The sequence below is a fragment of the Ambystoma mexicanum genome, chromosome 5q (genome assembly GCF_040938575.1).
Source record: "Ambystoma mexicanum isolate Mex_15411 chromosome 5q, UKY_AmexF1_1, whole genome shotgun sequence".
NCBI classification, from domain to species: Eukaryota; Metazoa; Chordata; class Amphibia; order Caudata; family Ambystomatidae; genus Ambystoma; species Ambystoma mexicanum.
Genome location: NC_090933.1, coordinates 1,267,788,570 through 1,267,813,716, shown reverse-complemented (window position 1 = coordinate 1,267,813,716; position 25,147 = coordinate 1,267,788,570). Strand labels below are relative to the sequence as shown.

Below are 25,147 nucleotides of genomic sequence, written 5' to 3'. Positions count from 1 at the left end.
TATTCCCTGTTTCCCAGCCACATGTGGACTACGGCTCGGTTAGCCCGGCTCAAAATACTTCTTCCAACCCATCGTGGAGTCTTGACTTTCTCAGCCCCTGGTGGGCTATGGGCTTTGTCAGCGCAACTCAATATTGGGATCACTGCCCTTTGCAGCAGCATACCTTTTTTTCTAGCTGAAAGACTCAGTACTGGAGTCGGGTTCTCCATCTTCTGCAGATCTGCGCCCTTGCTTCCTTTTGTTCGGTCTGCTCTTTGGTCTGGTTTCCTCGCATTTGTGACTTTGGCGTTAGATGCCGGTACTTCTGCTTGCCTCTCTGCTCAGGGCCCCAGCAGGGTTGGGGGTCTCCGCCCTCATTGAAGCGGCAGCGTACCACACGGAGCTCTTGGTCTCCTCCCACCCCCACCAAGTGCTCTGCATGGTTTTCCACCGTTCGCACCATCCTCCTCCACATCTTGGAGCGGGCTGGTGTTGTGGGCCCTCCGACAGACGTCCTCTCCTAGATTCCTGCTTATTTTAAGTTCCTTCCTTGAGCAGAGGAAAGAATTCCATTGGTCAGCTGTTTGTCCAGGCGGTGATGACGAGTACAGGTCAGTAACCAAGCATTGACATTAAAGGGGCCCTGTACATTAGAAACTTGTTCCCTTCTGTAAGGGTTCAAAAGAAAGGCTTGGACACAATGGTGGCATATCTTTGGGTACAAACTTTTACTTATCAAGAAAGAGTTGGAAAAACACCTCTCTATCCCTAAAACTAAGAGGGGTTTTCCCTGCCTCAAAGAAAAATAGTGAAATTGTCTGGATGCCCAAAACCGAAATGTCTGTCACTGTCGCGTCTGAAAGCCTACCTCTGTCCCCAACACCAACAACTTAAACCAGCTGTGCAAGGATGATCTCTTCCCAAAGTAAAGTGTTCCTGGTAGTTTCAAAGAACAGAAAAGTTCACAGGCTCTCGGGCAATCAAAAGTGATGACAAACAATGTTCATAAGTATAAGATTCCAAGGCTAAGGTTGTGCTCCTTTCTCCTAGGCTTCTTCTACTTTCAGTCCTTTTGGGATTCCGAGTCACCTATATGTTTCTAGGTAAATGTCACTGAGTAATTCACTAGGATTTACTTCTCAGATTCCGTTTTTTTATCCCACCAGCTTGGCACACTTCCCTACCAAGCATATGATTATGTCTGTTTCACTTCCATAGTCCATGACCCCCTTGTTCTCAACTTCTTATGTGGGTGCAGGTCCCAGACTCCCAAGGATTTGAATAGCTTGGTTCCCACTCTCATGCCAATCAGTTGTCCTCTCATGGACCGTCCCTCTCACAGGGTCCTAGACCCTCTTGTTCCTCATTACTTCAAGCCTGTGCTTTTCACATGGGTGCGGGTCCCAGGCTCGCAATCTAGGGTTGTAACTGCCTGGTTTACTACCCTGCCGTACATACAACTTTCTCTTGTTTGCTTCTTTTTCACTCAAGGTCCCAGACCCTCTTATTCTTGGCTTCTCATATGGGAGCGGGTCCCAGACACGCACTTCATTGCAACTGTTTGGTTCACTCTCCTGCCAAACATTCAATTCCTCTCTGGTTTATTTTCGGGGTCCCAGAACCTCTTATACTTTCACTTCCATGTGGGTGCGGGTCCCAGACTCGCAGTCCCTTTTTAGGGTCCCAGACCCTCTTGCTGCAGCTTCTCTTTTCACCCCCTTGCTTCCCCGGACCTACTACACCTCTTGGGTAACCAGCGCACCCATTAGCTTCTTCGTTGTAGGCACCAACATTTCCCGAGCAGCTATGTCGCTTCGAGGCTCCGATAGCGCTGGGGTAAGCGGCAGGGCCTGCAGCGGCCCTGCAGACATCGGACTCTGCGCTGAAGGGCATCATTCCTCGCAGTCGCCCAGAGGTTCGTCACCGCAGCAGCCAGAGTGGCCCTTCCAGCTTGGACCAGGTTCGCATTCTTCTTTTCCTCCATTCTCGGTTCCCCTTTCGGCTCTCATCTGATCGCCCAGTGCAAGGCTCCCGCAGTTCCTCCTCGGAGAATCATTCTTCTGTGTCCAGGCTGAGGGCCTTTTGAACTCCCAGGCTGGTTTGTTGCTTTCGTTTGGGTTAATGAGATCCTGTGAGAAGCTAGACTGATCAGGCTGATTCCCCAAAATAATTCTCAGACTCTCAGTCATCTTCTTCACATTACTTCTTTTAAAAGTAGATGTAAAATACTTGGTTGGTATTTCAGTCTTGTGAGTATATCAGTTTCACTAATTTGACAATAAAACAGGTGGGCTCTGGCTAGAGGGTGGGAAGGAGGGCTTAGCAGTGGAGAGGGGGTTGGCGGTACTGAAACAGGGGTATACCACTTTCCTGAGAATAGTCGTCCCCAATCCCACGTGAGGGGGCTGGGGGAGTCGTTCCCCCATGTGATCCTCCCCCGGTGTGTCATCTCCAGAAGGATTATTGTACTGTGGAAGCACTGCCCTGGCCCCATGGGAAAGGTGCCCCCCCTCAGGGGAGAAGGGACAACATCTTCAGATTAGTCACACATCTCATAACCTACAAACATTGGGGTCTTGGAATAAAAGGGAAGTGGGATGGAACCCTGAATTGGGCATTCCTTGTCCCCAGAGGGGGGGGACACCACAGTGGGATCCCACTTGCCATTACCCCGAAGAAGGGTATTGCGTAGCAGGCTCACTTCCCTAGATCTAAAGGGTGGGTGTTCCCCCCCCTTGGAGGAAGGGGACGAATTCCCTGGGTTCGTCACACTGCCCTTCAAGAACCAGTACAGAGGTTGGCATGTTTCTGTAAGGAAGATCCTTGAACAATCCTCTAGCGAGGGCTGTGTAGTCATCTTACCTAATAGTGTAACGTATGTCACCAGAAGGGAAAGACAAGGCTCTCCAATGGTAACTATAGCAGAGCAGTCAGGCTTAACTTTAGGAAGGAGGAAGGCTGGCAGGAAGGTACAATTAATCCCAACAGACAGCACTAAAGAAGACACCACCCAAGTATACTAACAATATATATGTCTATGGCCGCACAAAATATTTATTATAGGAAAAATAAGTACTCTGGTTACGCAATACACATACCAGAGCATAGTGTAAGTAAAAAACAGTACATGAGCAGTTAAGGCCTAACTCACTCTTTACCCTCAAATGTAGGCCCCATTCCTGGTTCCAGACACAATACATATAGCCTTCCAGATGTGAGGTAACGGGTAGACCCCTAGACAATATTACACACAGTAATTACCATCATGTTCAGGATCCAAGGATACCATACATAACTTATAACAGGTTTCCTACTGCATGCTGAATAAACGACTATCCATAAGAGTTATGCCTAAAACACAGTTGTTGCCTTTAGGTCAGGTCTAGTGAACACAGGAACATAGTGTCCAACGAAGTCAGGAGGGCTATCAAACTCTAAGGCACATTTTAGGTAGAGAGTCTCCCCAGAAAGGCATATTACACAACAAGGAGGGGAACAGTGGCAACACACAGCGATATAATGTATAGCCTAGACAAGAGTGCAATATGAAGATTTAAAAATCGTTAATAATTCAGTTCAAGTTTCTAAAACCCCAGGATTTGGTGGGGACCTCCAGGAATCATAGAGGGGCCTAGACAAATGCCACAGTCCAGGCAAGTTCCTTGGAGTGTCAGCGCTGAGAACAGTTCCCCATAGGAATAAATAGGACAAGCCAGGTAAGTAGCAGCTTCTTTACACAGAAACACAGAAGAACACAGTCAACCACAGGGGACACCAGCGGAGACCCAGGAGAAGTGATCCAGTGGAGAATTTGAGACCCAGCAGTCCCAGGAGCAGCAAAGCAGAGCAAGATTCAGCCCGCAATGTAAATCAATTGGGAAAAGTGGTAGAAGGGGACCCCTGTGAGCGAGTATCATGAAAATGCACACCCTCACAGGAAATAGCTGTACAAGGGCCAAGAAAACAGTCCTAGGACAGAACACCTGGCCGCAGCAGATGAGGGAAATCTCGGGAAGGACACACAGCAACCAAAGTACCAAACCAGTGCTATAACAAGACCACTGCATCCAGTCAGTAGGGCCAGAAGATGACCCGAAATTTCAGCAACTGAGAGAAACAGCACAAAATCCTCAAGCAGGTAAGGAGATTTGCTCACCTTCATAAATTCCGGCAGCATGGATCGCAGAGATTGGGTTGCCTCTATATATTCCTTCACTCACACGGGCCGGCTTCTGCCAGCCACCAATCCCATTACAGGATTTAAAACAAAGGTTTTGCATAACAACCAATCAAGTTGGCCTCAAAAAAAGAAACACTCAAGCCCACCCCCCAAAAAAAGGGACAAGATCTGGTCCTAAAGCATTTAAAAACACTATGGAGGCTGCAATCCTGGGCTCCCAAAGATGCCACATTGGCAGAACACACATTGTCAAGGCCTGCTTTGTGGTTTACCTGAAAAAGGAAGCCTGTAATAAAAGAATATGACCCTAAGGTACATTGGGCTACTAATTTGGTAAATCTGCACCCCTGGTAAAGACAAAACAAAATATTACCTGCCACCAGCCTACCCCCGGAAAACCAAGTAAGGATGATAAAAAGAAACCTAGGGCAAACATGGGGTGCCTTAGAATGCATCCCTGGCACACGGCACCTTATGGGTAACTCAATACAATATAAGTAAGGTAAGAAGGAATGCAGTAGCATAGGGACTTCAGCTGAAGTGGAGCGGAGAACAAAATACATTAGTAACCCCCACGACTGAGGCCCAGGTACAACAGGACCGGCCAGACTACAACAGGAACAGAAGCCAGGAGGAACCATTTCTGCAGGCCCAAGGTACTGTGAACTAAGGGGTAATTACCTCTTGTCTGTGTAGCTTGCCTGTTCTCAGTTGAGACTTGTAGTTGCTGCCTTTTGCAGAGTTGCTTGCAGCTTTGCCCATCACAAGCCTTCCAGCGTGTGGCCCAACAGTGATTTCTTTTTTCTACAAAACCTTCTATAACATTGTGCAAGACTTTTTACTTACCTTCAAGAAGTGCCTCAGCTCCCCTAGACTTTGCTCAATTGATATTGGCTGTCCTGGCTCCCTGAAGACTCTTCTAACCTCCGACTTTGTGTTTTGGTCTGTCCCTCCAAAAAAAGTCAGATTCTTTACTTGCATAGCTGGGAAAGGGTTAATCTACATTGCACTGGGGGGTTCAAAAGTGCGTACCTGTTTGAGAAACTTGTTAACCAACGTTTCCTTCCCTAAACTTTTCCTTTTTGACATCAAACTCATCATTGCTCTAAATGTACCAGTGATATAACAATGTTCACAGTGTGATGTATCAATGTTCACAGTGTCCTAACTATTGAAGTCATCTCAGGGTGTAGGAAGTGTCTGTGTGCCATCCCCAAAGGGTATCTACTGTCTTACTGAAACTGTAATGTGTATTCTAAAGTATATTTAAGTGTTACATGTTTGCTTCCTTCTAAAGAAGGCTTATTTTAAAACGGACTGTTTAAATTAATAAATAATTATTTAATCAAGAAACCTTGGTATTCGTGTTATTTGGATACTTGTCACTGTGAAGCTCTAAGTTACAACCCTACAGCTCACATCGACCCATCTTGAGATAAGCCTGGCTGCTCAGTCACTACCAACTTGTGTAGTACAGACTTATACCAAAGGTTGGGGTACCGATTGCCAAGAGGAGAAGGCTGGTGCAGTCTCCCACAGGGTTACTGCATACAAACATGCCTAACACCACTTAAGGCTAAAACAAACGTTAAGGCAGAATGATTGGATCACAACCAAGGAACACTTCTCAGATATGAAGTTTTTCAAAAATGTCCCCATCTGCGATAAACCGAGAGACTTTGCGCTATCTTAGGCGTTTTCTAGACGCCAGGTGGAGGGCGGGGGGGGGGCACTTCTGAGGTTTTGTTTCAACCTTTCCTTTTCAATACGAGACAATTGCAGAGAATCAGGAACAAAGAGAGTCTGTTGGAGGACTCATGCAATTTGTCTAAGCTTGATGTACAGCAAAGTGTGAAACATATCCTAATAGCATGTGTGTCCAAGAAACATCTCTTGCGTTACAGATGAATTTTGGAATAGATAGTCTGCTAGGCCGCAAACGTTTTTATCATTGGAAGTAATAAGAATGTTTAAGGAACTTGAAACCATCACCCTTTAATAGCTCTGGGAAGGTCTATTGGCATCGAGGAGTATGTGATGAACTTAGTCAAAATGATACCATTAGAATTTAGGCTGTATTGATTGCTAGTCCCTCGAGCTGTGTCGAATTTGTCTACCTTATTCCGTTTCTCCTCTCTATTATTTTTCCCTCTTTTTCTTTTCCTGATACATATTTTATGTATTAATGTAATTATGTAATTTCTTTTGTAAATTGTGAAAAGACTCTTTTTGACTAAACACAAAATAAATACAAAGAAAGGGGGTAATTGCAAACAGAGTAGGGGTGCCATAAAAGGAGATTGCAGGAAACTGGAATTCTGCCCTAACAATTCCATATTCTCGTGCGAGTCCGAGGTTGCAACAGCTAAATCCTGGATTTTAATCAGGCCTGCTCTATCTATGCACCAGTTGGTTGTACCTGAAGGCCTCACAGTTGCTCCTAAATTTGACTTCTAATGTAGTACACTAAGTCCTTTAGCAGCACTTTATAAATCGTCTGGCTCACTTAAATGATTTGTTGTTCTGTCGATTTCCCAGTTTATCAAAAGCTTCAAGAGACTTACTTCTCAGATCACACAGTTAATCCCTTCAGAGCTGGTATCACTACCATGGATACCATAAACTTAACACACACCTCATTTCTTTAATATAAAGAGATAACTAAAAGGAAAAAAAAACACTCAAAACAGATAGTGGAGAAGTGAGGCTGGGGAAGTGGCAGGAGTTTAACAGAGGATCCTTCTGCAAATAAGTAACAATAACTTAACAAGACAGCATACATAGTTAACCGTTTCCTCAACTTTGACCTACACATCACTGCTCATTATACTCTTAAGGTTTGCAAATGAACTCTAGAAAAGGAAATGGTGTGTCAAATCACACTGGTAGGGTCAAATGTTCGTAGCCTTCCAAGCCAATATTGTCGGGGTAGAATAGGACAGCTTTCGGCTGTTTAAAAAGACTTGTTCTTTCTATACTAACACTGCCAAACAAAGCCTTTGGACCCTTGCTTTAAAAACTCTTTTCTGATACGCAAACAGTCCTTATCACTTGGGTCCTGGGCTGAGTGAGCCCACAACAAATCTTTATCTCCTTATATTAGAAGCACTTTTTAGGTCACAGCCAGCTTTAAACTGGTCATCCCTGTCCTCCAAGTTTTCCTAAAATCACGACCATCAAGACAGCCAGTGGTGACACGCCTTCGTGTATAATGTATTAATTATAAATACATTAAATGCTAAGAAAACTGATGATGGCCAACTAAACTCTTTCGATATCATTATAAAAATTCAAATGATATGCGCCTCTAGAGCTTAGCATGCTCTCACAAGAAACATCTTTCAGTATTTGCTGGCATTGCCCATGTTCCTGGTGGTGCGAAAGAGCATTTTTTTAATATTGGGTAGAGCTAATCCGTACTTACCAACATCCAAACTCTGGCAGGCCTTCTTGTATCGGTCTTTAAGTGGAGGCAAGTCCCAGGAATGCACCTCGGCCAACACCTAAACCATTAAAGCATCATTGTCACTAAAAGGATATATTCTTTCATTAGCGTATAATCAAGCTTTCTTCGACAAAAGAGTGAGAGGGGGGAAGAGCATTCAGTCTCAAAGCACAGCGTTATAAGAGTGTTCATAGACCACAGGTTTAGGGTTCAGAGTTGCAAACCACACCTTGGTTGTTTAATGACAGACTAACGGGTAAATGTAGCTGTTATGAGGGTTTGCCAAAGTCGCGATGTGGTGTAGGACTTGGGAAAGGCTATTCACAACCCCAGTTGCGCAAAGGCACTCTCTTAAGTAGAGTTGACTAAGCAGCAAGGCTGAACTAAAGAGGAAGGGGTATGGTATGGTATTGTTTATTTGTAAAGCGCATATACACAAAGCAAGTGTTTCCAAGCGCTCGAGGAGGGAGGGAACAAGGGGAAAAAACAGTTATTCAGAGCCCTTGAGTTTCTGAACAATACAAGTCTGCACTAGGCAGAGTAAGTGCATGGAACAAGTGCATATAATACAATTAACAGTGTAGATAACAGCAAATAGGTGTTACAACGATCCTGCAGTTTTTCCAAGTGCATTGAGGCGCCACATGCAAGGCGGGGAGACAAGGGAAAAACAGATAGACAATCTTCAAGGCATGGTACCATTCTGACTGTGCAAGTGCGCAGACAGGTGCAGGAGAGGTGAGGGGTGGAGGATGGGGGGAGTGCGGGCGAGGGACCAAGTGCGCCCAGTCAGTCAGAAGCTGGGGTAAGTGCTGAGAGATGCCAATCTTATAGGTCATTGACCAAGTGCAGTAACGATGAAACAAGTGCAAGGCCCGGAGGCAAGTGCGAGTGGACTGGCGAGGGTGCCCGGGACCTACGAGACTCTGAGGTACACCAGGCGGCCAGTCAGCACCTGTGCGGAAAAGGAGGGAGGGAGAGAGAGAGGAATAGAGCGGAGAGAGGTCAGCAGTGTAGAGGTAGAGAGAAAGGGACACTGTTGTGTAGTACAGTTAACACGTAGCAGACTTGACAATAAATAGAAAAACACAGGTAAGTTATACAAATAACATTTTATTACAATACTACCTAAGGCACACTTTAAATATTTCAAGGTAAGTAAAAATACTAAAGCACATATAGAATGCACAGCTAGGTAACCTCCAATGGGTTACACACTACTTAAAGGTACAAAGCATTTATATTAAACATTGCATTCACCAAAGTAGGGAGAGCGTTGTTACACACATTTAGCAACATATGCATTATTGTTGTAAGGCACTTCACACCACTACTTCAGAAGTCCAGCCCTAGCCTCTATCAAGTATCTGGTAGTGTTCCCAAAATGGTCCTTGAGGTGCAGGTTGTTAGGGAGTTTTACTAAAGTTCACCTATTATTATTTCTTTTTTACTACGCGCCGCATGCACGTGGTCCTCGCATAACAAACCGGATCAGGAATCTTGACAGTCAGACAATAGAGGACAGGAGAACAATGAATTTAGCTCTCTTCAGCCTGGTTTTAGGTTGAACAGGCGGCCATCTCTTAAATTCTACCATGGACAGGGATGTCCTCAAAGAGAGAGGAAGAGCATGCCACTCCCTTGGTGCTTGCTCTGTCAAATTTAGTTATTTTAAAGCATGGTTGCACCAGCTTTTGGTTGTTGCAAGAGCGCAGATTACGGCTAGGCTGATCGACAACCAATCGATCAGTTAAGTATTGGGGAGCAATTACCATCCAGAATTTATAGGTTAGTGACAAGAATTTATAGGTGATCCTTTGCTTGACAGGTAGCCAATGTAGGGGCCGTCTAGACCGAGTACCATGGTCTCGTTTTGGTAAGCCATGGATGGCTCGCAACGCACCACTGTGTGCGGTTTGGAGGGAGTGTAAATTGGCCTGTGATTTTCCAATTAGAAGACAATTGCAATTGTTCAGTCTAGTATTTACCAGGGCAGTGGCTAATAGAGATGTGTTACCAAAAGACAAAGCCTTATTTAGTGCAGTAACTTGGTGACATAGCCACAGGAAGATCAGGTATGAAGGACATGAGGCTTCATGGACAGCTCAGAATCCAAATACACCCCCAACGTCTTCACACATCCGGCCATGGAGATCTTGCTGCTCCTTTCTCCAGCAGCAGCTGGCCAAGCAACACAAGGGGTCTCCCCTCCACCACACCGGACATTGGGGCCATCACCCTCCCCCCCCCCACACACAGCAGCATTAAGGTAAACCCTGTGAGGCATCTGGGTATTTAGCATAACGCTGGACAGCATGTGCAATCGTGTTTTTTCTCCCAACATTTAAAACCTACAATCAAGGGAAAGACTTGTTTTTCAAATATGTGCCGGCATCAGCGCTCGTATGCTGCCGCATTTGCCGCTTTTTGTCCAAACTCCTTGTGTCCCCTTGAGGGACACCCATACCATCATACCCGCCGCCTTGAGCAGGAGACCACGCTGCGATTGGGCCCTTTATTGTCTTTTAGGCCAAATCAGGCGAGCCAACTGGCAAAGCCGGCCGAACTCCAACGGCCCCACTCGTAAGGTCCAGTCTGTTCCTGTCCAGTCCTGACTGGGGGTTGTGGGCCCGAATACGCAAAACCTCATTGTGCACCTGGATGATGATCTTATCCAGGCGCTCCATGGACTTTTCAATCGCACCCTAGGACATCACATAAGTGTGGCCTATATCTTGGCTCCCTACCTCAACCTCTGGTCTTTGTGCCTCTCCCGACCGACAATCTCTATAAACTATCCTCACAAGGCATTGAATGTTCTCTCCTTCGTCTCTAATCACCAAACCTTAAAACCCATTCCTTCCTGGACTTTCACCCCCCCCCGCCACACCCCTGTACTGTTATGTGCTTTACCTGTTTGCCCTTGAATGAAAATCGAATTTAGCTGTGTGCATATCCCGATTGTTAACAGAATGTGTTGACAAGTCCACCCCCTCTGTTCTCCGTCTAGTCTGCTATCTGTCCCCTCATCATCTCCGACTGTGTTCACATTGTTGGGATTACAGTGATTGGTTACCCCCTCTGCCCTCTGCTCTGGGTTGTTACCTGCTCCCTCACCCCACCTCAGTTCCCATTGTCTCTCTGCCGTTATTCCACCCGCTATCCCCTTTCCTCTGTGTACTCACTGTTTTCTGTGCACATAACCTCCTACCAGCTCCCAGTGTTTTTCCCAGTCTTGTGACCTGTCTCCCCAACCCCTGCCTACTGCTCTGCCCGTGCCTCTGTAGCCTCAACATGGTTAAGTGTACCTCACTCTCTGCAGTTTGCTATGGTGCCCTCTATCTGTCCTATCTTCTCTATCTCTTATCCATCATCCCTTACTAAATCCGTCAGGAAGAAACTCAAGAAGGACATATTGACCTCTAACCCAAGCCTTCCTATTGCAGACACCTACGTCACTGCCTCTGGCAGAGAGACTCTCACCGACATCCTCTTTGTTGTCCCTCACCCGACCCATGGACTCTCTGTATGATCGTTCTCCTCTCGCCTTTCCCTTCCTCACCCAATAATGATGGCACCCGCTGGGAGGTCCTTCTTGCCCTGTTCTCTACCTCCATGGTCATCATCAATGTCTACCGTAATGGTGCCATCATGGTAAAAGGTCCTCAACCCAACCTTCTACTCTTTGATAGGCTCCTCCCTCACCTTATCAATCTTCCTTCTTCTGCACCAGTTCCTTTGGTATTTCTGGTTCCCTTGCCAGCTGTGCCCACCTTGGCTCCCTTGCAGCCTCCTAACCACCCTTCTGCCCTCGCCACCGCTTCCTTGCTGCCACCCCCCACATTGACAACCTCGTCAGCCTTCTCCTCTTTGGTGAACCTGCAACCCACTAACACTGTATCTGGGGCTCCCTTGCCCCCTCCAGCCCAACCCTCACTGGCTCCCTTCTCACCCACTGCGATCATGGCTCCCTTGCCATCCTTGGCTCCTCTGCCCCCCTCTACCTCTGTCCCCTGCTCCCCCCACCCCGTAAATCTTTCACATATGGCAATCTGCTCCATATTGGCACGCTTAACAATCGCTAAGCTGTCAAACACTCCTCTGACATCTGCAACCGCCTTGAACTCCTGGATCTTAATGTTCTTGCCCTCACGGAAACTTGGTTCAAGGATCGATGTCACGAGTTTTGACACACTTCTCCCAGAAGGCTACAAGATACTCTCTCTACCTAGATCAAACAGACCAGGTGGGGGAGTTGTCATGCCTACCCCCAGGCATCCGGACGAAGTTCATCAGCCCCGGGAGCAGGCATCTAGACATTTAGTAAAACCTCAGCAGCCCCGGCTAGGGGCTATCTGGGTTCAGTCCTGGCGCCTTAGGTGCCAGGCTCATAGTCATTACTTACCTCAGGCAGACCATGCTGCAAATGACTCCAATCCAACATGAAGCCTAAAAGGGACTATTTTTCTACAGGGACTATTTTTTACTCGGGTGTGGTTCTAGGGACTTCTTACCTGGGACTACTTTTGAGGCTATTTAAACCACACCCGACAAGCAACACACGCTTCGCGTTATTCTGCATCCAGCAGCGTACCACTCACCGTGCCTGCAGCCTGCATCCTGTCTTCTGCCACGCCCGCGTCGAATCCGGAGCTCCTAAAACAAAGAGGAAAGAAAGGGACAAGGTTAGAAAACAAACTTATTTCTATTCCACACCTGATTCTGGATCCATCTTGTCTCCGGACCTGTAAAGAACATAATTTCTGCACACGCCGCACCTCCAGCTGCAGCGCCGCGCCATACTCACCAGCCTTCACAGCATCCTTCGGGTCGGCGCTGCTTCCATCATTTCTTCTCCGAACTTCGGCACCTAGGAGACAAAAGAAAACCACAAGGTGAGCCGAGAGAACCAACAAATATAATTCTTACCACCATAGACTTACCTGATTTACCACCGGAGGCATCCTTTTGTGACTCTCCATATTTTCACGTGCCGCATCTGTAAAGAGAGACAAAACAACACGTTTTCCTTGTGTAAAATTTACCGGACAGCACCGGGTAATACAGACTCTTACCTGAGCGCCACCAGCTGCCACAAGAGCATCTTTTCACGAGCCAGCTGCAAGACAAGAAAGGAAGGGGGGAACAAGAGTGAACATCGGACATATTGAACACTATGAACTTAATACTTACTGGTGCTCACCAGGAACCTCAGAGTCAATACTCTCCGGAACTCTCCCGAGCCTTCAAACCAGTGAAGTAACTGGAATCGATGCGCCCCTGCAAATCCACGCAGGATGGAGAGCTCATCTTTCAAGAATATAAAGTGAGATTGCTGCAAGGGCATTTCGGAGGTGATCAGTTGGGGAGGACTGTGGGGGTGCCATCACTTGAATCCACAAGTGGCTAAATCCATCTTTGGGGGGGGACCCCCCCAATAAAAAACGTTAGTATGTGTGACATTTTACAGTTATTTTAACATTGGTTTTTCGATTTTTTTTCGACATTTTATTTTCGAATTAATGACTTTTTCTATTATATGTATGTGTTTGACATTTTTGAATTCGACATTTTTTTTCGACATTTTTGTAATTCGACATTATTTTTTCGATATTATGACTATAAACCGGTTAAACCCAATGTTACCCTCAAAGGAACAGATGTATCAGAACCGATGCAGATCGGGGGGGCCAAGGGACCCTTAACTCAAAAGGAAAGAGAAAGAAGATGGCAGATGCAATTGTGTCTGTACTGTGGGGCCTCAGGACATTTTCTACAGGATTGCCCTATAAAGAAATCTAAAAAAGTAGTCAGAGTTGCTGATAAAAATCAAACGGAGCCTGATTCGGGAAACAAACACGCCCGACAAGCGTAGAGGTCCGTTTGCCGAGCTTGAAGAAGGATACTCAGACCTCGCACTTCATCATACCAATGGTCCTTATAGGTCCAAGGCAGCCATCACGTATGCACGCAGTGAGGGCATACATTGATAGCGGGGCAATAGGAAACTATGTGGACCACGAGTTGGCTTCTAGGATGAATCTATCTCTCTGCAAAAAGACCACTTCGGATGTCATCACCACAGTCGATGGAACTGAAATTGACTCTGGGCCCGTAACTCATTCCACCGCAGAGATGACACTATTGGGTCAGGATGGGCATCGAGAGACTATGGTGTTTGATTTAATCGAAGCCCCGCAGTTACAAATAATACTGGGGATACCTTGGTTGGAAACACATAATCCTTGTGTTGGTTGGCGAGAGAAGAGAATAACCTTCCCGGATTGTGCACATACTTGTTACACAAAAAAACCCTTGAACCAAGGCCTGGCCACAGTCACTACTCCAGTCATGCAGTTACCTCAGGAATATCAAGAATTCCAGGATGTTTTCCAAAAGGAACAGGCAAACACCCTACCACCTCACAGGTCATACGATTGTCAAATCGATCTCATACCCGGTGCACAATCTCCATGTAGTAGGATCTACGCCCTTACGGAACCCGAAAACCTTCAACTACGACAATACTTGGACCAATACCTTGCTAATGGCTTCATTCGTCCATCCAAGTCCCCTGCATCTTCAGCTTTGTTCTTCGTGCCTAAAAAGGAAGGTGACCTCAGAACGTGCATAGACTACCGCGCATTAAATCAGATCACGGTTAAGAACCGATACCCATTGCCTCTTATCCCCGAATTACTAGACCAAGTAAAGGACGCTTGCATCTAAACTAAATTAGATCTCCGAGGGGCATATCTGGTACGTGTAAAGAAAGGCGACGAATAGAAGATTGCTTTTCGCACTAAGTACAGGTTTTCGAATACCAGGTGATGCCCTTCGGGTTGTGCAATGCACCAGCAGCCTTCCAGTGTTTTATGAACAATGTCCTTCGTGAACTCATTGACGTCTGTGTTGTTGTATACATAGACGATATTCTAGTGTACTCCTCTTCAGAACCAGACCATATGAAGCACGTTCGTGCAGTCCTTGAGAAACTATGCCAGCACAAGTTATATGCAAAATTGAAAAAATGCGTTTTTCATGCTACGGAAGTTGAATTCCTTGGATTTATCCTGACTCCAAAAGGAGTCCGAATGGACTCTCGAAAGGTGGACGCAATCCTCAAGTGGCCATCACCCAGTTCAGTTAAAGGGGTACAAAGCATGCTCGGATTTGCTCATTTCTACCGCAGATTCATTCCGGATTTCTCACATGTTGTACACCCTATCACAGCACTTTTGTGAAAAAACAAACGCTTCTTGTGGACCGAAGAAGCTGAAAAGGCCTTCCAAGAGCTGAAAGCGAAATTCACGTCTGCACCTGTCTTAAAGCATCCACGCCCCGAACTTCCATACATAGTTGAAACTGATGCATCCAGATAAGCCATGGGAGCGGTCCTGTCCCAGAAGGATCCTGAAACCGGTCAACTTCACCCAGTAGCATTTTGGTCCAGAAAGTTCTCGGCACCCGAGTTAAACTATGCGGTTACCGATAAAAAATTATTAGCCATCAAATCCGCCTTCAAGGCTTGGCGGCATTATCTTCTTGGTGCCAGGCATACCATTACGGTAATCACTGATCACCGGAACTTGCAGTATTTAAAAACAGCCAAGGCCCAATCGTCGCGTCAACTTCGATGGGCATTGTTCTTTGCCGAGTTCGATTTCATGATCACTTATATCCCAGGTTGTAAAAATGGCAAGGCAGATGCCTTATCCCGAATAGGGATGGGAGAAGCATATGCGAACCCGGAACCGGTGCCTATAATTTCAGAACAAAGAATTCTTGGTATAACCACTCTACAGACACTAGAGGATATTCAAGTAAAGATCCAACAACTCTTCGATCCAACAGCCCTGCAGGACTGGGTGAAGAAAGGCCAGGACTACTCAGTCATCAATGACCTATCTTATTATCAAGGGCGACTATTTCTACCACACAAGGAACTACAAGAACTAGTCATCTCCAATTATCATGACACCCTGATGGAATGACACCCAGGTATCGCAAAAACTGAAGCTAAAATTAAGAGACAATTCTGGTGGCCCACCTGGCGAAAAGACGTAAAGTCATTCGTAATGTCTTGTGTCATTTGCGCCCAAAACAAAAGTCAGAAGAAAAAACCAACTGGCCTCTTACAACCTTTGGATATTCCACCTACACCATGGCACACCTTATCGTTAGACTTTATTACAGATCTACCTCCATGTAATGGATTTAACACCATTCTAGTTATTGTGGATCTTTTGTCCAAGATGGCCCACTTTATTCCTCTAAAGGGATTACCTTCTGCTTCAATTCTGGCCAAGGAGTTCCTCGAAAACCTTGTTCGAATACACGGATTTCCTTCCGTATTGGTCTCTGACCAAGGTAGTCAATTCATTTCACATTTTTGGAAGAAATGTCAACTGGCACAAATCGACGTGAGGTTATCAACCAGTCACCATCCCCAGACCGATGGTCAGATGGAGAGGACCAATCAGACCCTTGAACAGTACCTACGTTGCATGCTACACCAGACCGAAAGTAATTGGAAAGATATTTTATGGATTTCCGAGTATGCATACAATAAATCTGTACATTCAGGAACCGGACAAAGCCCCTTTTATACCATATATGGACATCACCCTCGAACCTCAGAACTAGATTCGCCTCAGCATTTAGAAATGCCTGCAGTTAGTCATTTGCCTTCTACTATTACACAAGCCTTTAAAGAGGCAACGGAACATTTGAAACAAGCAAAAGAGAAATATAAGAAAAAAGCTGATCAACATAGAAGTGAAACTCCACAATACCAGATTGGGGATCAAGTTTGGCTGGCTACAAAACACATACCTCTGAAGGGAACTCGGACTTTTAACCCTAGATATTTGGGACCTTACACTATTAAGGCCATTATCAACCCGGTAGCCGTCAAATTGGAATTACCCTCTAATATGCGCATTCATTCTGTCTTTCATGTTTCACTTTTAAAATCAGTTCAACCAGGAACAAGATTAACCAAAACACCCGACCCTATCTTGATAGAAGGAGAACCTGAATTCGAGGTAAAAAATATCCTGGACTTCAAGATGGTCAAATCAAAACTTTTTTATTTAATCGATTGGAAGGGCTACGGACCACAAGAAAGGTCATGGGAACCTAGTAACCACGTCCATGCACCTCGGTTGGTGAAAAGATTCCATCGGAACTTCCCAGACAAACCATGGCCCAGGGGAAGAACAACTTTAGTAGGGGGCTTGGGAGGGGGGAGGGAGGGAGAGTGCTGTCATGATGCCTACCCCCAGGCATCCGGACCAAGTCCATCAGCCCCGGGAGCAGGCATCTAGACATTTAGTAAAACCTCAGCAGCCCCGGCAAGGGGCTATCTGGGTTCAGTCCTGGCGCCTTAGGTGCCAGGCTCATAGTAGGAATCAGTCCTGGTGCCTAAGGCGCCAGGCTCATAGTCATTACTTAGCTCAGGCAGACCACGCTGCAAATGACTCCAATACCACATGAAGCCTGAAAGGGACTATTTTTCTACAGGGACTATTTTTTACTCGGGTGTGGTTCTAGGGACTTTTTACCTGGGACTACTTTTGAGGCTATTTAAACCACACCTGACCAGCAACACACGCTTCGCGTTATTCTGCATCCAGCAGCGTAACACTCACCGTGCCTGCAGCCTGCATCCAGTCTTCTGCCATGCCCGCCTCGAATCCGGAGCTCCTAAAACAAAGAGGAAAGAAAGGGACAAGGTTAGGAAACTAACTTATTTCTATTCCACACCTGATTCTGGATCCATCTTGTCTCCGGACCTGTAAAGAACATAATTTCTGCACGCGCCGCACCTCAAGCAGCAGCGCCGCGCCATACTCACCAGTCTTCACAGCATCCTTCGGGTCGGCGCTGCCTCCATCATTTCTTCGCCGAACTTCGGCACCTAGGAGAGAAAAGAAAACCACAAGGTGAGCCGAGGGAACCAACAAATATAATTCTTACCACCATAGACTTACCTGATTTACCACCGGAGGCATCCTTTTGTGACTCTCCACATTTTCACGTGCCGCATCTGTAAAGAGAGACAAAACAACACGTTTTCCTCGTGTAAAATTTACCGGACAGCACCGGGTAATACAGACTCTTACCTGAGCGCCACCAGCTGCCACAAGAGCATCTTTTCACGAGCCAGCTGCAAGACAAGAAAGGAAGGGGGGAACAAGAGTGAACATCGGACATATTGAACTCTATGAACTTACTTACTGATCCTCACCAGGAACCTCATAGTCAATACTCTCCGGAACTCTCCCGAGCCTTCAAACCAGTGAAGTAACTGGAATCGACGCGCCCCTCCAAATCCACGCAGGATGAGAGCTCATCTTTCAAGAATATAAGGCGAGATTGCTGTGAGGGCATTTCGGAGGTGATTAGTTGGGGAGGACTGTGTGGGTGCCATCACTTGAATCCACAAGTGGCTAAATCCATCTCTCCACTTGCAGAAGAATATTTCTACGGGTTAAGCAGACAAGATTAGGAGGGCAGATCCAGTCAGTCATCGCTGCACTACGCATCACGTGGGTGGAGACCGCAGCTGTCCGGGTCCGACCGACGCCCCTGTGGGAGCCAGGTGAGCGTAACAGGAGTAGCAATGATCTTCCCTGAGTCTGTCGTTCCCACTCAGGCCTACTCATCCTTTGAGTGCCTGGTCTGCAAGCTCTCGCTCTCTCCTAGCTCTTCACTCCTGCTGGCCACCTTCTATCGGCCACATGGTCAGCCTTCCCTCTTCCGTTAGGAATGGGTTGACCTGGACTCTTCTCAACTCCTCCTACTGGGTGATCTCAACATCCATCTCGACTCACCCGATTCCTCAGGACCTTTCCGCAATCTGTGCGACTCTCTCTCCCTTACCATCTTACCTCTGGTTCAAAGCACACCGCTGGCCACACCTTGGATGCTCTCATCTCAACTTACATTCCTCTATCTATCCCTCTCACTACTTCTCTCTTCTGGACTGATCACTCTTCTCTCTTCTCACTTGAAGCGCTCTTCTCCTCTTGCATCGGTAAGCCTGGCACTGCCTTCCGTTTACAAGGTTATCCAACCCATGAAAAAAGTGTCAGTGGCTGCCTTTGCCTCTACCTACTCTGCTCCTTCTACTCCTGTGGCTGACTCCAACCCTGTACAGCCCTCTCTAACTTTAACCTCTCTATCCAACACTCTTGATTATCTTGCCCCTGTCATGAGGGTACGGCCGAAGCCTACCAAAAAGTGCAACTCTTGGTATGACTCCAAACTGGCTGCCCTTAAATACAAGTGCAGGGCAGCCAAACGGAAATGGGATTCCTCTGGTGCACCCTCTGACAAACTGGCATGCCGCTTCCTTCAAAGGCAGTATAGACTCTGCATCCGCTCAAAGAAAAGAGTCTTTATTCAAGCCATCATCTCAGCAGCATCCAATAACATTGCCAAACTCTTTAAAGTCAACAAGGAACTAGCCAATCCTACCGCAGTCTCCTCCACTATTGCACCCACCCAGGCCTTTTCCTTAGCCCTGGCTGCACACTTCACCTCAAAAACACAGGATATCCTATCCTCTCTCTTCCTTATCACCTCATGCACCAACATCTCTTGTACCGCCCTTGGCCACCCCTGCCCCCTTCTTCTCCCTTCTCTCTCCCCTATTACACGTGAGGAGGTCACTAGACAATTCTGGTCTATGAAAGCCTCCTACAAACAGGTGGACCCCTGTCCCTTCAAAACCATCAAGCACAATATTGACTCTCTCGCCCCAGCCTTGGCTGAGCTCTGCAACCTCTCCTCGCCACTGAAGTTTTCCCCACTGCTATTAAGCACTCCTTTGTGCACACTCTCCCCAAAAAACCTTCTGCTGACTCTTCCATTCCAGCAAACTATCGCCTGATCGCTATCACTCCTTTCCCTGGGCAAACTCCTGGAGAAGTTGGCCATTTCTCAGCAAACCCCCCACACTGAATCTGTTGGTTGCTTCCATGACCACGAGTTTGGCTTTAGAGCATCCAGAGGCATGGACAATGCTCTTCTGAAAACCCATGAAGATCTGCTCTCAAATCTTGATTCTAACTTTCCCTCTGTCCTCATTCTAAACGACCTCTTCTCTGCCTTCGATGCGGTGAACCACAACAGCCTGATTGCACGTCTGTGACCCTGGGCATCACTGATCAGGACCTGGAATGGCTATGCTCCTTTCTCTCTGACCGCCCATCCCAGGTGAAATTGGGGTCCTTTCTCTCCCTTATTACTCGCTTCGTGCGGTGTCCTGCAGTGAAATAACCTATCCCCCTGATTTTTCAATGACTAGATGGCACCCTGCCCCGTATGATAGCCACCTTCACCTCCAACGTTCAGTGTTACGCGGATGACAGACAGCTCTACTTCAGGGTACCCTCAGCCTCTTCCTCACTCATACTGGACTGTCTATCCGCAATTCAGTCATGGTGTCCTGCAAACAACCTCTGCCTCAATACCAGTAACACAAAGATTGTCCTCATCGGGACCGCTGTTCCTGCCTTCCCTCTCTCTCTCTGGCCGGCCTCCCTTGGCTCTGCGCCTCCACCTACCAACGAGGCAAAAAAATATAGGGGTCATCTTCACCTCCACTCTCTCTAGCTCGTCTTACATTAGACATCTCTAAAAAGTCCCACTACGAACTGCACCTTCTCAGAGGTATTCTACCTTTTCTCTCTTTCCCCCAGAGGCTCACCATCTCCAGAGCCGTGGTCCTCTCTAGGCTGAACTACTGCAACAGCCTATTTCTCAACCTCCCCTCTTCTACCCTTTATCCTCTTCAACTCATCCGGGACAGAACCGCAAGACTTTTCTGGGCCTCAAGCCCAGTGGCTGCATCTCTCTGGCACTGAAATCCCTTCAGTGGCTCCCTGTGGCTGCAAGGGTTAAGTTCAAGTCCCTTTGGATTGTCCACAAGGCTCTCTGGGGCCTGGGCCCACTCTATCTGCAATGCTCTTTTCCTAAATATTCTCCTTCCCGAGCCCTCTGCTTGTTTTCCTCAAATTCTCTGCGGGTGAGCCACTTCTCCAAGCAGAGACTTGGGGGAGATCTTTATCCACTGCAGGTGCCTCTCTCTAGAACAGCCTCCTTGCCTCTCTCAGTCTTGAGTCGAATCGCCTTAAGTTTCGGAAACTCCTCAAGAATTTCTTCTTCGCCTCCTTCTTGCTCCCTCTCCTCTGCTAACCACCTCTTTCTGCTCTGTTGCTTGCTCTCCTCTACTGCTGCTCAATTTCGCTGACTGGCTGCCTGGCGTACATTCAGAGCCTCACAGGTCCCAAGCTTCCTCGCCATTCTCCTGCACTTGCCCCCCAGCCTTGCACTTCCCGCAGCACTACTGCACTTAGGTTATGACCCATGAGTGTGGTATCTCTCTGCACTTAACCCATGTTCTGACAGGACGGGGCGCACATGGTCCCTATTGCCCCGCCCCTCCCCCCACGCACTTCCTGTTTCTGTGCACCTGCATGATCTGAATGTACAATGCCTAGTAAGATGGTTTGTATTGTCTTCCTAATGTCTTCCCCTCCCATGCATGGTTGTGCTTTGAAACACTTGGGTATAATTACATAATAAGTCAACAATCAATTCTGATGGTAAAGCAGTTTTAAAAAGGGTCTAGTTTCTTCAGCCGAAGGCCCGGGCAATGATGAGAAACTCAGTCTTTTCATTGTTGAGAGCAAGAGAATTTAAAGCCAACTAAGATTGGATGGTAATGTACTCCTCATTCAGGGCCTTGGAGTCGTGTGCATGATTACCAGACAACTCAAGGAGAACCTATGGTAGGACTGAAGAAGACTCACTCTTAAGTGAACCGGGCTCCAAGTCTTAGGTTTGGACTGAACTACCCAAAAGGTTTGGTAGCAATGGACGAGCAGCTAGGCTTAGTCTAAAAGGGAGAAGGGTTGTAATCAAATGCTAAGAACTCGGGGGAACACGTATAGTCAAGAATACACTTATATACTGTAGATTTATAAAAAATATGGGTATTTATTATAGATACTAAGGCAACTAACACAATATTAGAATCAAAGGTAAGTAAACGTATTCACATTTATACAATAAGACATTTAAGCATTACTCAAGGCAATAGTAGATTAATACAGGTTAAGTAGTCAAAGTAACAAATCAATTCTTTAATCAACATTTAGGTAATGCAACAAGTATATTGGTAAGTAACTTTTAGGCAGTGTGTCTCCCTGACTAGTCCCCGGGGGATCAGTCATCCAGTCGGCCAGGACACGGCCATCACTATTGGATCCAGTTCCTGGGGGTGGACCAGTGAGGGAGGATCACCTGGATGGGGGGTCCTCGGGGAGTGGAAGTGGGACATAATTAATTCGAAGAAAAAAATTCGGCAAAATGTTTGACAAAATGGTGTTTTGAAAATACATTTTCGAAAAAATTACTGGATACCATCACATACACCTGAAGGCCCTTCCCCTTCCTAACAGGGATAAAAGGTGGAGCAGGACAGCACAATATGAGAAAGGCGGACCGCACGACGAGAGAGCTGACTCAGCACAGCAGATCAAGAGGAGGAGAAAGACGGCGCAAACCGGGAGGGTGACGAGGAGAGAAGCGACTTGGCCCTTTCTGTGCCAGGCCTGTGAAACCTGCACAGAAGGAATCGTAAGACCGCGAATAGCCAGCGCGTGTTGCAGCAGATGTCAATGGTACACAAGGCCCGCTTATAACCAAGTCGAGAGGATACGCTTGCCACCGTGGTACTGGCCTGAAAAGCCAAGCGGTTCATCACAGCCGGTGAGTCGAGGGGAGAGCCGATAAGAAACCAAACTGTTTGAACAAAAGTAGCAAAATGGCTAATTGAAGAGAGTACAAATAACTGTTAATGTGAGAGGCGAAAACCAGTTACAGAGGAGTCAGGCCCACGTGGGTGCTTGCTTGCGAAACTCTTGGCGAATACCCTATTGTTGAAACAACTACCGTTACCAGAAGGCCTTCAGAATGGCGCGAGAAGAGGGTCGAAGTGGTCATACGGGGGTCTAGCAAAATCCTCTGTACAGTCAAATGTCTTTGACCGGCAAATGAAGTTAAAGCTAAGGGAAGTGAATGCCACACTGTGTGAATTGCAAACGTTGGCAAGAGTGAACCTGACGGAGGTATGCCAATAAAGAGGGGGTAGAACCTGAAGTCCCAATAAATAATGTGTTGACAAGAGTGAAACCGGCAGAGGGTTATCCACAGTGAACTGATTAAAAAGACATTAAGATTCGTAAATGTCATAGAGGAGATTGCGTTGAAAGCCGTAGTGAACCCGATGGAGGGAGGCTAACATTCGAGAAGCGGCCGAACCCAGAAGAGGAGGATCCAGGGGTGAAAAGACATCACCCAACCTACAAGCAGAAAGGAACTTTTGTTGATTATTTTTGAACACCTCAGATCTTCGGAGGAAAGAGGCTTTTTGTACAAAAGAGACTTAACCACTGAAGACCCTGATAGCTGAGAGCGTAACTGTTAGCTCGTGCTGAGAATGCTTGAGTGTGTGCTGTGCACCACAGTCCTAACTTGTCCCGTGTTCAAAACATGGGGAAGGGAGACCCTGACTACCGCATCCTGACTTATTATTTGTGAACACTTCTTTCTTTGTCTGTGAACCCTATCCAACACTCTTTGTATTTAGCGTAAGGATTGGCACTATGTTTTGTTCTTGGTATAGGCCCTTTTATTTGACAATGCGCCACTAGAACTGCCTTATTATTATTTGATGGTCGTTGCTTGCTCCCAACTTAGATCTAGGTTTAGATTATTTTCTAACCCGCATATACAGTCTAATAAACACCCTTGAACTGTGATCACTTGTGTCTGTCTTTACTGTTGCCACCATGAGTTCATTACAGCAGCCTATACTTTATAAAGTCCAGCCCTATTTGGGGATGAGATTCCCAAAGTCAGTTGAGACACTGGGTGACCAGGGCCCGTGGGCAGCAGAACAAAAAAAGGCAGATGCTGTCAAAATAGGTTTCTTCCATTTTACAGGTAGGTACAATGTTTAGTTAAAAGGTGGATCAGGGAGATAAGGTAGACCCGTGTCCTTAGGCCTGGGAGAACACATTTGAATGTCCACCCCAATGTGTCCCAGAAAGCTCAAGAGGAATCCGATTTAATCAAGCAAGCAACCAGGTGAGTACTTAGGAGCAGGTCAGTACCTTTTCATGAGGAAATAACACAATGCCACTGGTGGGTCTCCAGGTGAGGCGACAGCAGCTCCTGTTGGGATTCTTGGCCTGGAATCTGAAGAAGCAACTTTTGGCAGGAGCACACAGTCATCTTCTTGCAATGGAACGCCCAGCAGACGATTTTCACAATACAGACGCGTTGGGACTTGACACAGGCTGCATCAGCGATGGTTGTCACACTGCATACTTCTCTCCATTTTTCAGTCTCCAACTAGGAAGGGGAGACATCTCACAGCGGGAAAGTCACTGTAGGTCCAGCAGGATGCCCACGAAGGTACAGCTACAGCTGCACTTCAGGATACTATGCACAGTTCGCAGCTCTTCAACGGGAGGCTCAAAATGCAGGTTGCCTCGACACTGGTTAGGCCCACCAGTCCAGGGGAGTAAGTCGTCCTGTCTGGATCTTCCCTGTCAATCAGAAGAGGAGGTTGATGCAGCAGCAGTAACTGGCGGTCTCTGGAGGTGGCTGCAGACGTCCTTCCTCGGATTCTTCATTCCATGGTCGACACTCTGTTCTGCACCAGCACCCTTTGCTTTACGCAAGAACCTTGCCAATCAGCAGTCATGCCACATTCAAACATTTTACCAGTCAGAACTGGATTCAAGCAGACACAACGGAGGACAAAGGCCTGCAGAGTTTCAGTGTACTCCCAGCTTCCTTTCCTCCCAGACACGCTGGCACCCTTGGGCAAGCTTGCCAATGGGAGCCCGGCAAAGACAAAAGAGTGAGCGGGACCTCCACCACCCAAGACAACAGAAGAAGGAATATGAAAGGACAAGTCACCAACAGTTGGTGAGAAAAGAAGACGGCGCCATTTTAGTACAATGGTGACCCATGTGTCCCTTGTTGCGGTGGCGACATCAGCCTGCGTGTACATTTGAATAGAAATCAGTATCCACTGCCACCAGCCACTCAGATGAACTTGTCACTGTAACTAGATAGTCACAGGAATACATTGTGTCCCCTCGGCACTCCTCATAATGTGGGGTGTGCCGATTCCACAAAATAAAAGTTAGGTAGGATAGAAAGTATCCTCCTATCTTTGGAAACAGTAATTATCACAAGGGAAATAAAAAGGGCAGCTCTAGGAGCTCCAGCAACACTGCAGAAAAAGTGCTGTGTACTGCAATAATACATTGCAGATGCCTTAAAAGGTGGAGGAAAGCATGACTCCAAAAAGATACAACCAAAGGGTTGAAAAGGGTTCCCAGAGGCAGAGTAAAAGACCGAGTGAGTGGGGTAAAAGGTTCTCATTCACTCAGGAAAACTGATCACAGTTCCAAGATTCCAGCAAAGGGTGCTGGGGGACTCACAAGTGGGGA

General features: G+C 46.8%; 1 protein-coding gene across 1 annotated transcript in view; it reads right to left on the bottom strand.

Annotated features, from left to right (window-relative positions):
- Positions 1–25,147, bottom strand: part of TONSL (tonsoku like, DNA repair protein) — a 612,770-nt gene that overhangs the window by 156,328 nt on the left and 431,295 nt on the right. The window contains exon 20 of the mRNA XM_069621801.1: positions 7,584–7,662. Within this exon, the coding sequence (XP_069477902.1) occupies positions 7,584–7,662 (79 nt within the window). The remainder of the gene's footprint in view (positions 1–7,583; positions 7,663–25,147) is intronic.